We start from the raw sequence: 16,917 nt of genomic DNA, 5'->3' as shown, positions 1-16,917 counted from the left end.
TCAGGTCAGCTATGTTGGGGCCCTCCTAGGGCCCTGCTCACTGCCTCGGGGCACCCAGCAGCCCTGCCCGGTGTCCCATCCATACCTTGCTGAGTCGGGACTCGAAAGCCAGTGAGGTGGAAGACTTAGAGCTCTTCATGCCGGGAGAGGGGGCGGGGAGGGGCCGGGGGCGGTCCACCCCATGGCTCCCTGTCCTGGTCACTGGACTCCAAGGCTTGGCTGCACTCTTCATGTTTGTCCCAGGGAGTTCTTCTGTACAAAGGGTAGAAAAGAAAACCCGTGTGTCCACACTTGACAGAGCTTCACCCCCACACACCATGGGCATCACTGCTGTCATGGAGAACAAGCCTCCAGATGAGGATGCACAGACAGCACCTTCCTCCTGAGATGGTACCTTCCCACCAGGTTCCTTTCTACAGCTTCTCAACAGCTCTCACTGAACTACTGAAAACACACGTGTACCATTACTGATGTTCTGACATGGGTTGTGGTGGTTTAGTCACTAGGTCATGTCTGACTCTTGCGACCCCATGGGCTGACCACTAGGCTCTTCTGTCCATGGGATTCTCCAGGCAAGAATACTGGATTGGCTTGCCGTTTCCTTCTCCAGGGGATCTTCACAACCCACGGATCAAACCCAGGTCTCCTGCATTGTAGGCAGATTCGTTACTGACTGAGCTACAAGGGAAATGTTATGACATTATTCTTCAGCAATGTGGAGATACATGTATCTCTCCACATAAAACAGGTCAGCTGGAGTCGAGACATACTATGTCCATAAGCCTTGCCATTTTAGGGTTGACTGTCGAGCAACTTACATAATTTCCAAATAGATATAAATGAATTACTTGAAAATTCAATTTCACAGAAGCACAGCTTTTTTTTCTTCTTTTGGACAAAAATGGTATCAATTAAAAATTAATTGGGAAGATTTTGATCAGACAGACCTGCCATTATAGGGTAGAATTACTCAATTAAAATATTCTAGGAAAGACAATTTGTGCAAAGGAGCAGGATGTGGTTAAAAACCTGGGGGAAACCCATGTCCAAAGGTGAGGAAGGTGGCCTGCGTCCTGCCACCACTCCTGAGGATGTGGACCGGCTGGCCATGAACCTCTGAGCCCTTTTCCCTCTCAGCAGCACAATGGGACTCCGACTCTGCCTGTCCTTGTGGACACTCACGACCAGGGATGTGAGGTCAAGAACCAAAACTGCAAATAAGAAACAAACTGGAAAATGCACTTTAAAAAACACCACTAGGTGACTGGACTTCCCTGGTGTCGCACCTGCAGGTATCCACCTGCAGTGCAGGAGACCTGGGTTTGATCCCTGAGTCAGGAAGATCTCCTGGAGGAGGAAATGGCAACCCACTCCAGTACTGTTGCCTGGAGAATCCCACGGACAGAGGGACCTGGTGGGCAACATTCCGTGGGGTCACAAAGAGTCGGACACGACTAAGTGACTGAACCACCGCCAAGCACCAGGTGACAGTGATGCCAGTGGCTGCACTCCCAGGTATTCAATCGTGTCCAACTCTTTCGTGACCCCGTGGACTGTTACATGGACTGTAGTCCACCAGACTGCTCTGTCCATGGGATTGCCCAGGCAAGAATACTGGAGTGGGTTGCCATGTCCTCTTCAGGGGGATCTTCCCAACTCAAGGATCAAACCCTCGTCTCCTGCAATTCCTGTGTTGGCAGGTGGATTCCTTACCACTGCGCCACCTGGGAAGCCCCAGCACTCACAGGACCTGGGTCTAATTAACTGCTCGCCTCCCGGATTGTAGCTGGTGCTCAGCAGTCCTGGGCCACCACTCCCCTCACTGCATCCCAGGACACCCCGTTCTGCCCCTGAGAAAAGGAACAGACTGCCTTCCCCAGCAGGGACGTCCTTCTGTTCTTGTCTCCTTTCCTGGAGACACCATTTCAACCAACGGCCTCCCCGCCGGGACCACCCAGCCCCTGCTCCTACTTAAAGAGATTAGCTGGTGGCCAGTGTCCAAGACCGTACCTGGCACTCGTTCTGAGCACTGCTATCCTGGCAGCTGTGCCAATGTGACTACAGGTGAAAATAATATTTTAAGACAGCGATATGTTTTCTAAATCATTTCTGAGAAAAATTACTCATGATTTCAGCCATATGACTAGTTCAACAGTTTATTAGTCTCAGCTTGATTCCAGATATCATGATTTTTAAGATTCTGTATTTAAACAACCACTTCTTGTGTATTGCATGGATGTTTAGCACCAGCTATTTTTCTCTCTCGGCCCACAATTTTTAATGCTTGTTTCCACAGCAACAATGGAAGAATTCCTAGGTTAAGACTTATATAGCAACTCATTTTATTAGAACTCTCAGTATAAAATGAATGAACATAGCCTGAGTGATTCTTGGAGAGAATTACTGATGAATTTTACCCATGACTGCAGAACCAACCAGTGGCATGTCAGTCTGACTCATAGTGACAACAAATAAAGTATCTGTTTAATCAAGGCACCCTTTCAGGTGATGACTGCAACTACTTAGAGATGACTGTTGTAGGACTTACTTGGTGAAAACAGAGGTGATTCTATACCGCATCTGTGCTTTCCAAAATCTACCCATCAAAATGGAAATGAAATGCATCATACTCATTCCCCAGAAGAAAGATAAGACCTTGAAGAGGAAAAGCAGAAAGAAGGTGATGGAAAATCTTCCCAGTGTTTCCCTAAGCCCTTGGCATAAAAAAAGAAAGAAAAAGAAAGGAAGGCGGCTTCCCTGGTGGTCTAGCCTGCCAGTGCTGGGGACACAGGTTCAATCCCTGGCTCAGGAAGATCCCACATGCCACAGGGCAACTAAGCCCATGAGCCACAACTACCGAGCTCGTGTTCCACAACAAAAGAAGCCATAGCAATGAGAAGCCAGTTCACCACAATGAAGACCCAGAGCAGCCAAAAATAAATAAATAAATCTTTTAAAAAAAAAAAAAAAAAGGAAGGAAGAAAAAAAGGGAGGGACAAGGGAGAAAGAAAAGAAGAGAAAGGAAAGGGGGAAAATGCACCCTAGTCAAAATTCCAGATCTAAACTCTTAATCTCTGGCAACAAATCTGACAACCTTCCAGACAGTCACCTCAAAGACCTGCAGCCACTTCTCGAAGGCTGCGGTTACTTGCTCTGAGGCAAATTTCTCAGGGTTACTTCATTTGCATCATCACATCTTTATTCTCCTAGAACCTTGAACCCAATCTGATTATTCCCAGATGCATTTACACAGAGGACCTTCCTCCCCTGGGCCCCTCCGCACTGCCTGACTCTTCATCTTTGGTTCCCTTCACACATCTTTCCTTCATTTTCCCAGATGGAGGCATTTATCTTGTACTCATGCGCCAGCCAGACTCTTCAGATTCCATCTTCTTCCAGAATTCAAAATATACAGAAATGAAATAAGTAACATCTCCCCTTGAACCAGGAAGGGAGTCCTATTGGTAGGGAGAGTGCTGGGGGAGGGGTGCTGGGGTGGGTGCTGTGTTGGAGGGAATACGCCCTGAGGGGTAGTGGGCTCCACCAGAGCAGTGCCACTTTCCTGGGATGAGGATAGGACAAGGGTGCTGGGTGGGGGTGCTTCAGCCTCCAGCCAGGCTGAAGGCCAGCTAGGTGCCCTGCTCCCCACTCTCCGCATCTAGGACTTTGTTAAGTATCGCCTGCCCCTTCCAGCAGGACCGGGTCTTCCTTGTGTTCCCCAAATCTTCCAAGGCCTCCTCTTTCCTTTGCTCTGACCACACTCAGCCGTGGGCTTTTCAGGAATGGACCCCAAAAGGAGCATCCTTGCAGTCATCCACCCACAGTGCTCAGCCTGCTCTGGCCCTGCTCCCTGTCCACTCCCTGGGATCCTCCTGCTAGAATTGGGCAGGGCGCCAGGCCCACTCCCAGCTTCTGCAGACTTTAACCCGATCCACTTCCCACTGCCTCCTCTCCAACCCTCCTCTTGCCCTCACCCGTGGCCTGGCGCTGCTCAGGCCTCTTCACATGTCATCAAGCCCTCATCACAACCCTACCAGGTAGCATCACCCTCAGTCTAAGATGGGAACACTTGGTTTTGTTCAGGAGGTTAAGGAACTTGCCCAAACCACAGAGTTTACGATACAGCCAGGATTCAAATCCAGTTTTAATTGGCTCTTACACACCAGGGGTGGGCATGGCCTCCCTGGGTAGTGTTCTGAGGAAAGCACACAGGCTTCCGGATCCAGAGCTCCTGGTCCGATTCCACCTCCGCTGCTCACTGCACAGGCTCAGGCATGCTTCTCAAAACACTACGATTCCCAACATCTTCACCTGATCAACAGAGTTTTTGGTGTCCGCATATCACACAACAAAAGACACTCAACGAGCATCAGTTGCCTACTCACAAATGCTCATGGTGTTCAGCCAAGAGCTACTTGGCTTTATGGACTCAGCAACACCCAGCGATGGATCCATGGAATTAATGTCCAGTGGCATTAATTAATTAATGTCCAGACAGACACTCCAGACGTAAGCAAGGCCTCTCCTTACTCACAGAGCAGCCTGTGTTCACCTGGAAATCCGACAGAGGGAACGTGCAGAGAAAGCTGAACAACGAGCAGACACCCCACAGTCACTAGGACTGGCCCCAGTGGCTGAAAGGCAACATCGTGTGCATGCTGATGAATGATACTTCTCTTAGGGTTATGAGTTCATAACAGAAAATAGACAGATGGGTTCTAGCCAAGCACAAGATGACGAAAAGAAAAAAAAAAAAAAGATTTCTATGATTAATTTCCTGATTCCTAAAAATTCTTCTAACCAACTCAAGAGGATCAAACTGATCAAGAAATTACAGTAGACCTTTGAACAAAGTGGGGCTTAATTTATCCATCATTTATAGTTGGCCCTCCATGTCTGGGTTCCTCCACATCTGTGGCCCCTACACGTCTGTGGTCCGTCATGTCTGGGCCCCTCCACACCTGTGATCCCTCACGTCTATGGTCCCTCATCCCTCATGTCTGTGGTCCCCTCCACATCTGCGGTCCCCACACGTCTGTGGTCCCTCATGTCTGGGCCCCTCCATGCCTGTGATCCCTCGTGTCTGTAGTCCCTCGTCCCTCATGTCTGTGGTCCCTTCCATGTCTGTGGTCCCTCCGAGTCTGTGGTTCCTTGGTATCCACAGATTCAACCAACCACGGACGAAGATGTACTGAGGATCCGCTGTGGAAATACCTACTTGTAGGTAGATCCATGCAGTTCAAACCCATGTTATCCGAGGATCCAAGGTACACTTAAATTTAGGAACTCACTCCACAAGGGCAGGGAGAGGGTCTTCCCAGGGCTATTTTCCTTAAATTGTTCATTTTATATTCTTATCAAGCTTCTTTCCTCTCTAGAATGGTGTAAGACTTCTATTTAAACCATAACTCATAAATTGAGTGGAGTTAAGTAAAAAAGATGGAAGAGAAAGAGAGGGATAGAATAGTCAGGAACATGATACAGTCCATGCAGAGGGAAGGTCAGCCAGCATGCAGCTCAGATGCTTCAGCGCCACCTTCAGAGCTGTGCTGGGGGGTGGGTGTCTCGGGCCTCAGACTGGTTACCCTTTTAAGGCAAGAAAATCGAAAGGCAGCCGGGAAACCATTCTGGACCATCACAAATAATAAGGAGTGTCCAGGGGTGGGTGAGGGCATTCAGCTTTGCACTCCAAGTACAATAAGCCCCAGGAAGCCAAGAGCGGAGGCATTCAAGTCTGAGAACGAACAAAATAAGCATGTTCACATAGCTCAACTACCAGGGGATTCGGCAGGAAACAGAAGGCAAGTGAATGGCACGCTGAAAATATCCAGCAAGAGCTTTCTAGAACCCGCTCTGGGCTTGCTCTTGACCTCTGCAGTGGGGTGGGCGGAGGATTCTGCCCCCAGGGGACATCTGACAGTGTGTGCAGCTGCTCTGGGCTGTCACAGCTTGGCAGGGTGGTGCTGGGGGTGGAGCCAGAGATGCTGCTGGACACCCCAGTACCCAAAGGGCAGTCCCACAATGAAGAGTGATCCTGCCTAAGCTGTTGGTACCCCAGGTTGGGAAACTCAGTTCCAGAGGAAGAGCCAGGCTCCTCAACCAGCACCTAGTTCGATTCCCACCCAACCTGGGAATGTTTACGCTGAAAACCTGGCCCGGGAACAGCCAAGGGAATCCCGGACTCCAGTTAGAGGCCAAAGGAAGCTCTTCAAAGCTTATTATTTCCTGTTGGTCTCGAGATGAAAAGTCATCCCATTTTGTTTAGATTCAATCCTTCCCAGTATATAAAGAACAAGTTTCTACACAGCATCAGAAGGGAAAAGGCAAATTCATATGGAGGACTTCCCTGGTGGTACAGAGGCAGGATAGGAATCCACCTGCCCATGCAGGGGACACAGGTTCGATCCCTGATCTGGAAAGATTCCACAGGCCACGGGGAGCCACAACTTCTGAGCCCAAGTTCTAGAGCCCTTGAGCCACAACTGCTGAAGTCTGTGAGCTTAGCGTCTGTGCTCCCCAACAGGGGAAGCCACCGCAAAGAGAAGCCCAAGCACTGCAATCAACAGCAGCCCCAGCTTACTAGACAAAGCCTACAGCAATAAAGACCCAGCTCAGCCAAAAATAAATACATAAAATTTTAACAAAATTTCATTGATCCTATCGGCAGAAGTCATCGGAAGAAAGTGAGAACCAAGAAGGGATGAAACAAAACTAAACCGAAAAGGACAACCGCACAGCACTAGCCCCACCATCTCAAGCTGAAAACACACTCTGGAAATGGAATACGGACTTGCAGAAACTATGACAGGCTGCCACAAGGTGGAGACCATAACGAATAGGGTTTAATCTGGAATTTTAAAAAATCAAAAAAACAGGAGGAGCTGGTCTTTAAATATGAAACGCAGATCCTAGAGAGAGGCTGTAATCTGGGAGCTATATTGAGATCAAACCCTCAGAAATACTGCCCTGGGTCATCCTTCTGTCTCCAAAGCCGAACCAAGAAGCCAGCGTCCCACAGAGCTGGTAGCCACTAACCAGGAGTTGTTTCCTTACCTAAAATGTGGCTTCGCATCAAAGAACTATAGGAAAGAGTCAAGGCCGTACAAAAGGAGATGGAAATAAAGTACTTTAAGAGCTCTTTCTATAGGAACAGTTTCAAAAGGTCTATTGAAAGAGTAAGAATATAAACTATTGTCTAGTGCCAAGAGCATTCAAAGGAAAGGATAGTCTTCTCAACAAATGTGCTGAGAAAACTGGGTGTCCACACCACAAGGATTAAGTGGAACCCTTACCTTACACCATAGGCAAAAGTTAACTCAGAGTGGATGAAAGACCTAAATGTAAGGGCCAAAACTGTAAAACTCTCAGAATAAAACACAGGGGAAAAGCTTCATGACATTGGATCTGGCAATGGATTCTTAAATATGACATCAAAAGCACAGGCAACAAGATGTACTGGATGACAACAAAATTAAACACTTGGGACTCCCTGGTGATCCATTGGTTAAGAATTCGCCTGCCAGTGCAGGGGACACAGGTTCAGTCCCTGGTCTGCAAAGATCCCACATGCCATGGAGCAAATAAGCTCATATGCGACACAACTGCTGAGCCCACGCTCACAGCCTGTGCTTCACGGCATGGAAACCACCACAGTGAGAAGCCCATATACTGCAAGAGAGAGCAGCCCCCGCTCAGCAACTAGAGGAAGCCTATGCGCAGCAGTGAAGACCCAATGCAGACAAAAAGTCAAGTAAATAGAAAAAAAAAATTTTTTTAATTAAACACTTCCATGCATCAGAGAACCCACAATCAACAAGGTGAAATGGCAACTCACAGAATGGAAGAAAACATTGGCAAGGGTTTGCTGTGGACTCAATTGTGCTCCTCTGCCACCACATTTATATGTTGAAGCCCTAATTCTCAAAGTGATTTCATTTGGAGATAGGGCTTTCAGGGGGTGGATTAAGGTTAAATGAAGTGATAAGGGTGGGTCCTAATCCCATAGAATTGGTGCCTTTATTAGGAGAGGCGGGGGAGAGAGACCTTTCTGCTACACACACACTAATGAAAAGTCACGCGAGGACATAGTGAGAAGACGGCCGCCTGCAAGGCAGGAGGAGACCCCTCACCAAGAACCCAACAGCCACACCTTGTCCTTGGACTTCCTAGCCTCCAGAACTGTGAGAAATCAATTTCTGTTGTTTAAGGCATTCAGTCTATGGTATTCTGTTATGAGCGCCCAGGCAGACTAAGGGAGGATTATCATCTGGAATATACAAAGAACTCCTGCAACTCAACAACGAGAACTAACCTGATTTTAAAATGGACAAAGGACATGAATAGATACTTCTCCAAAGGTGATATGCGTGTGTGCTCAGTCACGTCTGACTTTTTACGACCCCATGGACTCCAACCGGCCAGTCTCCTCTGTCCGTGGGATTTCCCAGGCAAGAATACTGGAGTGGGTTGCTGTTTCCTTCTCCACAGGATCTTCCCAACTGAGGGAATGAACCCCAGTCTCCTGCGTCTTCTGCATTGGGAGACAGATTCTTTACCACTGTGCCACGTGGGAAGCCCAACTAAGATATACCCATGGTCAAAAGTACATTAAAAGATGCTCAACATCATGGAGACGCAAATCAGAACCACACTGAGATACCATATCATACTCATTAGGATAGCTACTACCAACCCAAACCAAACCAAGTCAAGCCAAACCAGAAAATAACAAGTGTTGGCAAGAATGTGGGCAAATCTGGAACTCTTGTGAACTGTTGCTGGGAATATAAAATGGTGCAGCTGCTATGGAAAACAGTTTGGTGGTTCCTGAAAAAAATAAAAAACGGATTTTACCGTATGATCCAGCAATTCCACTTCTGGGTACACTGACCCCAAAACTGAAAGCAGGGTCTCAAAGAGATTACTGCACACCCATGTTCACAGCAGCATTATTCACAACAGCCAAAAGGTGGAAGCAAACCAAATGTCCACTGACAGATGAGTAGATACACAAAAAGTGGTTTATACATGCAATGGAATATTATTCAGTCTTCAAAAAGAAGAAAAAGCATAGATGAATCTTGAGGAAATTATGCTAAGTGAAATAAACCGGGCAGAGAAAGACAGAAACACTTATATGATTACACTTACGTGAGGTTCTTAGAGTAGTCAGATTCATAGGAACAGAAAGTAAAACGGTGGTTGCAGGGGGCTGTGGGGGGTGGGGGTGGTGAACAGGAGTTACTGTTTGATGGGGACAGAGTTCCTGTTCTGAAGAAGAAACAGTTCTGTGGATGGATGGTGGTGATAGTTGCAAAACAGCATGGATGTACTTAATGTTACCGAGCTGAACACTTCATAATGGTAAAGATAGTAAACTTTATATTACATGTATTTCACCACAAGTTTTTAAAATATGATAAGAAAGACAAAACAAAGCAAAAATTATAGTGGAGGAGGGAAATGGATTCATCTCAATTTAGGCAGAAGCATCTTGAATCATGGCTCAGTGGTAAAGAATTTGCCTGCAAAGCAGGAGACGCAGGAGACTAGGGTTCAATCCCTGGGTTGGGAAGATCCCCTAGAGGAGGGAATGACAACCCACTCCGGTCTTTTTGCCTGGGAAATCCCATGGACAGAGGAGCCTTGCAGGCTACAGTCCATGGGGTCCCAAAGAGTCAGACACAACTGAGCACGCAAGCGCACGTGTGTGTATACACACATACACACATCTTTAGTCATAATCTTTGTTCAGTCACATGTCCCTGCCTCTGTCTGGGACATCAGTTGGGGAACAGGAGAGCTCAGAAAGGACTCTTTACGAGGAGCTGACTTGTCTGGAAAGCAGCATAGGGGAGGTACAGAAGCCAGGCCAGACCAGGATCACCCCCAGCCTGCTGGGTCTGGGATGGAGCAGCCGAGCCCCTGAGGGAGCTGGACCAAGAGCAGAAGCTGAGCCCCCGGCAGCGAAGTGCAGCCAACCCAACCACTCAGGAGGATTGGGATGGGGGAGGGACTGGGGACAGAAGTGCTTTCTCCCTGCTTTCTCCTGACTCCTGATCTCCACTGCTGCTCAGGGCTCACCGAGAAGTGTGTGTGGGGAGGGCGGGGGGGGGGGGGTGAATACAGATGCAGCATCTGCAAGAGACTGATGATGTGGAGGGACAATCGGAGTGAGCTCAGGGGTATCCCTATAGAAGCCTCCCCAGCCCAGGAGGGCCTCCTCAGGGCCCCACCCTCGTCTGTCCACCGACTCGCCCGGCAGCTGGCCTTCCGGGGAGCCGCCAGCCCCAGCACAGACCAGCCTGAGTCAGCAGCTTCTCCTGACTTCCCGTCTCTACTGTCAGCTGGGCCTCCTCCCGCTCTCCCTCCCCCAGTGCCCAGGGCTGTCCCTCAGATCCTCATCTGCCCGGGGTCCAGCTCCTGTGTGGATCCCCACGTTCCCCTCTCCTTCTCGGTGGACTGTGCAGCCCTGGCTTTCCCTTCCCCACACTCCTGCGCCCAACTCAGCCTCAGCGTTCGGCTGGGGCCGCTGCTCCCGCACGAACCCATAGTTCACACTCATCTTTGGTCTGATGCTCATCAGACTGCTAATGTGCCCGAGCCTCAGCGCTTCCCCAGATGGACCCAAGCTCAACCTTGTTCCCAATCAAGGGACAGCCCATCTGGGCTCCACCAGCCAGGCCAGCCACACCCCGAGGGGCAGTCAGGCCCTACCGATCCACCTGCAGTCTCTAAGACCTTCCTCAGAGGCCTCCCTCTATGAATGTTCCAGTCCCTCCTGTGGGGCTCTGCCAACAAGGCCTTCCTATACTAACCGCCCCACACCAAGTGTCTCTCCCCACACTCCCCTGCCCCGGCCCACCCCCTCCTCATGCTACTGCATCCCGGCAGAGGACAGACAGTCTCAGCTCTGCTTCTGCCCATCCTGCTCAGGACAGTTAAGGCCACTCAGCTGCCAGAAGGCTTTTTAAAAACACAAAGCAAGTAAATGGCTAAGATGGTAACCTTTATGGTGTGTGTACAATTTAAATTTTTTAAAATTATTTTTAAAAGCATACAAGTCAGGCCATGTCCCTCCCTGCAGAGAACCTTCCTGTGGCTTCTTCTCACTATACTTACAGTAAAAATCCAAGACCTTTGTCACAACCCCCAGGTCTGAGACCTCTGTCCAGAGGCCCCATCTATGCTATCAGAGGCCCCCCCCCGGACGTGCCCAGCTGGATCCCCTGGAGGAGCATCACACCTGGAAGGTTCCCCAGCTCTTCACATGGGGGTGGGGGGGGGGGTCTTCCTTCAAAAGGCCTTTTCCCTCCAATCTCTGCATGAGCTTCCCACTCATTTCTTCAGAGATTTATCACCAGACAGAGACTCTGGCTGCCACTGGCCATCCTTCGCTGATCATCTGCCTCACCCACCCCACACAGCCCACCTCCCGGTTCATCTCAGTATTCCCGGGGCACAGAGTAGGTGCTTGGCAAACACTGGTGAATGAACGCTAGAGCCCTTCTTTCACTGAAGAAACGTGTGCAAGTGTCTCCTTGCTCTTCCTCTATTAACCAGGTGCCTAGATTCACAAAATCAGTGCTGAATTAACCGGAGAATATAAAATGGAGCCAGGCTTCCCAGGTGGCTCAGTGGTAAAGGATCTGCCTGCCAATGCAGGAGACTTGGGTTTGATCCCTGGGTTGGGACGATCCCCTGGAGAAGGAAATACTCCCCACTCCACTACTCTTAGCTGGGAAATCCCATGGACAGGGGAGCCTGGTGGGCTATAGTCCATAAAGTCATAAAGAGTCAGACACAACTGAGTGACTAACCAATAGTAACAACAAAATGGAGCCACAAAGCAATGATAGTCCTCCTCCTGTAAGACCTATAGACGCCTCTAAACAATTACCAAGGAAACCAAATGGTTCTCAGGATGAGAACCCCATGGATTCTCATCCATTGATGAGATGCAGGGCCTTCCAGCACTGGTATATTAGAAATGGAGTTCATGTGGATGTATCAGCATCAGCCTTATGAGACTAATCTAACTTGTAACGTACGGGGAAATAGTTCTTGAAGTCATTCAACACCAAATCTCTAAAACCATCTACTGATTCATCTCCATTCCTGACTTTATTCCCAAAGGATGGCTTTTAAAAAAAAAATGTGTGCTATAATCCCAGTTTCACAGTAATGGTCAACAATATTTTACAATTTTATGCTTTAAGATTTCAGACATCTTAACTGAAACATCACAATACAGGAACTTATGTTCGATGCTTTGTTAAGTGGTAGCCAATGGCAACCACAGGGTTAGGGGCCCAAAAATTTAAAGTATCAAGTCTAAGTACCTTTTGTGCAAACTTTTCTGTTTCTTTGCTCCTCTGGGGGCCCCCTCTCTGCCAGGTGGGACAAGGGGCAAACCCTGTGATGTCACTGGCACAGCTTCCAAGAAAACCAGCAGCCACTTCTGACTCATTCTGTTGTTTCCTCCAGAAACAATGTAAGCACTACAGGGCATGCCGCTCCACCCCCAGCCCCCCAGCAAAACCCCATGCCCTCCACCCACTCACTTCAATGCACTTGCCCTACAGAGATGGGGGGTGCACAAGTCCCCTCCCCCAGTACTGCTGGGCGCAGATGCAAAAGGGACCATCCGTCCACAAGTGCAGAGGTGGGGCCCCTCCCACACCCACTGCCCACCCCCCACCCCATCCCCAGGCTCACTAAACTTCAGCCACAAGGCCTCAGGCCAACAGGAAACAGAAGTCAGGAGGAGGCAACTGTCTGCAGACACAGGAGAGGCAGCTCCCATGCTCCATGCTGCACAGGCTCCCGAGAATCCACGAGGTTCACTTTCCATGGCCTCTGGCTGAGAAGGTGGCTCAATGATCCAGGAGCTATGGTGGGAGATGCCAGCACTCCCCCCACTCTGACTCAGGGCAGGAGTGCAGGCATGGTCCCTATTGCCCCATCACAGGCTCTGCTGCGCCATGTCACAAGCCAGGCCTCCTCGGCCGTGTCCCCATCCCCTCCGATATATTAATCACAACAAGTTAAGTTTCTCTTCCCCTAAAGAGTCGTGCTCCTCCCCACCGGGTCCTCCTGTCTGTGGATGTCAGAGGCAGGTACCTTTATAACGCCAGGAGACAGGGCACTCACCGGGCAAACCCCAAGCTATCTGGCCAGTTTCTGACTGTGAGTGTGTCTGTGTGTATCCCTCTGTGTGCATGTCTGTGTGTCTGTGCTTGTGTGTGACAGTGGGAACAACTAATCTGTTTCAGGATTTTATAAACGGAAGTCTAGTTGATTTACAATGGTTGTTAGTTTCAGGTGTACAGCAAAGTGGTTTAGTTATGTACACATATGTATTCTTTATCAGATTCTTTTCCCTTATAGGTTATTACAAGATACTGAATATAGTGTTATAGTAGGACTTTGTTGTTTCTCTATTTTACATATGTATGCATCCTTAGTCATGTCTGACTTTTTGTGACCTCATGGGCTGTAGCCCGCCAGGCTCCTCGGTCCATGGGATTTTTCAGGTAAGAATACTGGAGAGGGTTGCCATTTCCTCCTCCAGGGGATCTCCCTGACCCAGGGATCAAACACGAGTCTCCTGCATCTCCTGCATTGCAGATGGATTCTTTACTGCTGAGCCATCAGGGAAGCCCTATCTATTTTATATATAGTAGTGTACATATGTTAGCCCCCAACCCCTAAATTAGGAGCTTTGTTGTTGCTGTTGTTCAATTGCTAAGTCATGTCCACTCTGTGACCCCACGGACTGCAGCACGCCAGGATTCCCGGTCCTTTACTATCTCTCGGAGTTCGCTCAAATTTATGTCCATTGAGTCGATGAACATAGGAGTTTGGGAACACTCAGTTTAAAAACCAAAGCAAATCTTGAGCTCATCAAAATAAAGGCCTTGTGGAGGGAAGAAACCATGATGGACTCTGGTTCCTTCTTGCTTTTTGCTCAGCAGGCAGACTTCTCCCCCGATGGGCACCTTCAGAAGCCTGTGGTCACTGACAGACTCACCAAGGACCTCAGCAGTGGCTGTGGGTTTTCTGTAATGATGACAGTATTCTGAAAAGGCAGCCCTGGGTCTGGTTGAAGGGTCAGAGAAGCAGGGTCTCAGCTGGATCCCAGCCATGCTGGGCACTGTGGCCCAGGTGTCTGGAGGCTGGCAGGGTGGCCCCTGGCAGTTTGTCTGTCAGTCTGTCTAAGGCACTGAAGATCTTCCTGGGAGAACTCTGATTCTTTGGGCTGGGGGGAGGCAGGGACTGAGCCAAGAAGAAACACTGAAAGGGCCCTTTCACTGCATGCTGTCTTTGGGGCAGATAGAAGCCTTGGGGGACCTGGTGGTAATGGAGGAGGGCCAGCAGCAGGCCAGGCCCCCATCTGTGGGCCCAGGAGCTGGGTCTGAGGACAGTGGGCAATGACGCCTCCAGTGCATGGATGTGACAGCAGCAGCCACCCCAGGGTTGGGGAGGGACAGAGGGGAGGACCGCACGGCCATCAAGCCTGACAGCATTTGTGTTGGCTCCTAGACCACTTGAGGAAATGAGGAGGAGACAGAACTTTCCTGGAACTTCCACAGGCACGGAGTGTGTGGGGCCAGCCTCAGGGCTGCACCAGCACCCTGGCCACCTCAGGGCCTGGCGGACACCCCTTATGGACAGCAGGCAGAGTCCAGCCTTCCACCCAGCTGCCGAGTCGGCCATCGCTCTGGATTTTCTTATTGTTACAGGATTAAGTGAAATCACTGAATGTGCTGATTTCTTTTTTGTTTTCACATTCCTGAAATGTTCTTTGCTAACCCACAGGCTTCAGCTCTTTTCCTGGAGCACCAGCTGGCTCATGAAAGCAACTGCTGTATTTGGCGGGGTTAATTTATTCAGTGCCTGGAACAGGCCCTGTCTCTCTCCAGCACACAACGCTCTCAGATCACGTTTTAAACACACACAATAGCCGCACACGTGAGGGATCATGTCCAGGCTGCTCCTGGGATGGCCCTGCAGGGGCCTTGCAGGGACCTCAGGAGCAGGTCTACAAGGAACAGCAGGACAGTAGCGGGCTTGTGACCGGTCCCCAGGGTGGGACCCAGGCACAATGATGCTACAGCACTGTGGCTCCCCCTGAGGACGGGTTCTTTGTGACACAGATGTGTCTGACCAGTGCGGTTCAGTGCAAAAGGACAGTTCCCCGCCCTCACCAAGCTGCCCCCACCTGGTTTTTGTTCTGGGTTGAGGCCCGCCCAGAGCCCTGCCCATGCCTGCCAGGTGCCCTGCACTCAGACTTGAAGGACAGACAGGCAGTTTCTCTGTCACCAGCCTCCAGGCCTCCCCACGGCCACTCTACACCCAGGACAATGGCTTCCCACCCCTATTCCTACTCTCAACCTGACCCCTACAGTCCTGTCCTGTCTTCCCACCACAAGAAGCATCCACAGCTCCCTAACCAGGCTGACTCCCTGCTGACTCATGCCCCATCCCAGCTCTTCAACCCAGAGCATCCTAAAGCAAAGGACTGCCTTGTTCCTCTGGCTCCACAGCTCTGGGCCCACTATCCTGTCTGTCATCAGTGTTGGCTAAAGACAGACAGAAACTTCAGTAAAACCAGCAAACTGCTAGAAGAATGCAGGAGAAAATCTTTGTGACCTTCAGTTAGGCAACGATTTCTTACCATCAACACCAAAAGTATGATTGGTACATAAAAATTTTTTTAAGTGATAGATAAATTCGAATTCATCAAAATTTAAGACTTCCGCTCTTCAAAAGACATTGTCAAGAAAGTGCAGAGCCAAGCAACTGACTGGAGGGAGGCATCCACAAAACACAAAACTGATCAAGGACCTGATTCCTGAACTTATGAAGAAACTCATAAGACTCAACAACGACAGAACACACAACTCAATAAAAAATGATCAAAGATTCAAACACTTCACCAAAGAAGATAATTGGATGGCAAATAAACACCTGGAAAGATGCTCAATGTAAGAGTCATTGTTGCTGCTTGGTCACTAAGTCAAGACTGACTCTTTGCGACCCCATGGACTGCAGCATGCCAGGCATCCCTGTCCTTCACTATCTCCCAGAGTTGGCTCAAATCCATTGCCATTGAGTTCGTGATGCCATTTAACCATCTCATCCTGAGTCATTAAGTACATGCAAATTGAAACCACAGGGAGACATTATTATATGTCTAATTAGAATGGCTTGAAATTTAGAAAAATAAAAATGAGTGCTGACAAAGATAGGGAGCAACTGGAACTCCCATTCATTGCTGGTGCAAATACAAAATGTGCAGCGACTTTGCAAATCAATTTAGTCATTTCTTATCATTAAAAAAAAAATAAACACAAAAGGTAACTGTGTAAACTTTAAAGATCTCATTGGCTTTACTCAAAGATTCATGAATGGGGTAGAAGCCCATCCAGCAATGAGAAAGGAGCTCCAAGGAGGTATATAGAGGGTAAGACCTTCACAGGGAGAATGGGCAGGAACAGGAGGCCATGTTCAGCAGAAAAGCAGGGTGGTTATTGCGAAGTCACTTTCCTTTAGGGGAGGTGGGGGTCCACCAGGCCAGAGAACTCTGCCAGTGCTGATCAGGGAATTCCTGATTCACTGGTTTTAAAAACCTGTTCTGGAGAGAAGATGAAACTGTAGTGAAGTCATGGTTTGGTGATGCGGGCTCAGCATCAATGACTCCAGTTGGACTCCTTGTCTTTAACAGTATAAAATTACACCTGCACTGATCATATAGCCCAGTAATCCCGCTCCTCGGTATTTGCCCAAGAGAAATGAAAGGGTGTCTGAGTGGGAAGTAATTCATAGGCTTGGTCCTGATGAAATAAAATTCATGTTTTAAAACAAGATAAGAAAAATTTAAACCTAATTTACTCTGCTTTTGGCCTCCTCCCT

General features: G+C 49.0%; 1 protein-coding gene across 2 annotated transcripts in view; it reads right to left on the bottom strand.

Annotated features, from left to right (window-relative positions):
• The window catches only part of SPECC1 (sperm antigen with calponin homology and coiled-coil domains 1), a 196,444-nt gene that overhangs the window by 140,940 nt on the left and 38,587 nt on the right, over positions 1–16,917 (bottom strand). For both annotated transcript variants that reach the window (XM_065908704.1, XM_065908706.1), the window contains exon 2: positions 86–252. In XM_065908704.1, coding sequence (XP_065764776.1) covers positions 86–232 — 147 coding nt within the window. In that variant the 5' untranslated portion in view covers positions 233–252. The remainder of the gene's footprint in view (positions 1–85; positions 253–16,917) is intronic.

The sequence above is a fragment of the Muntiacus reevesi genome, chromosome 18, assembly GCF_963930625.1.
Source record: "Muntiacus reevesi chromosome 18, mMunRee1.1, whole genome shotgun sequence".
In the NCBI taxonomy this organism is placed as follows: domain Eukaryota; kingdom Metazoa; phylum Chordata; class Mammalia; order Artiodactyla; family Cervidae; genus Muntiacus; species Muntiacus reevesi.
This window is presented reverse-complemented; position numbering and strand designations above follow the sequence as displayed.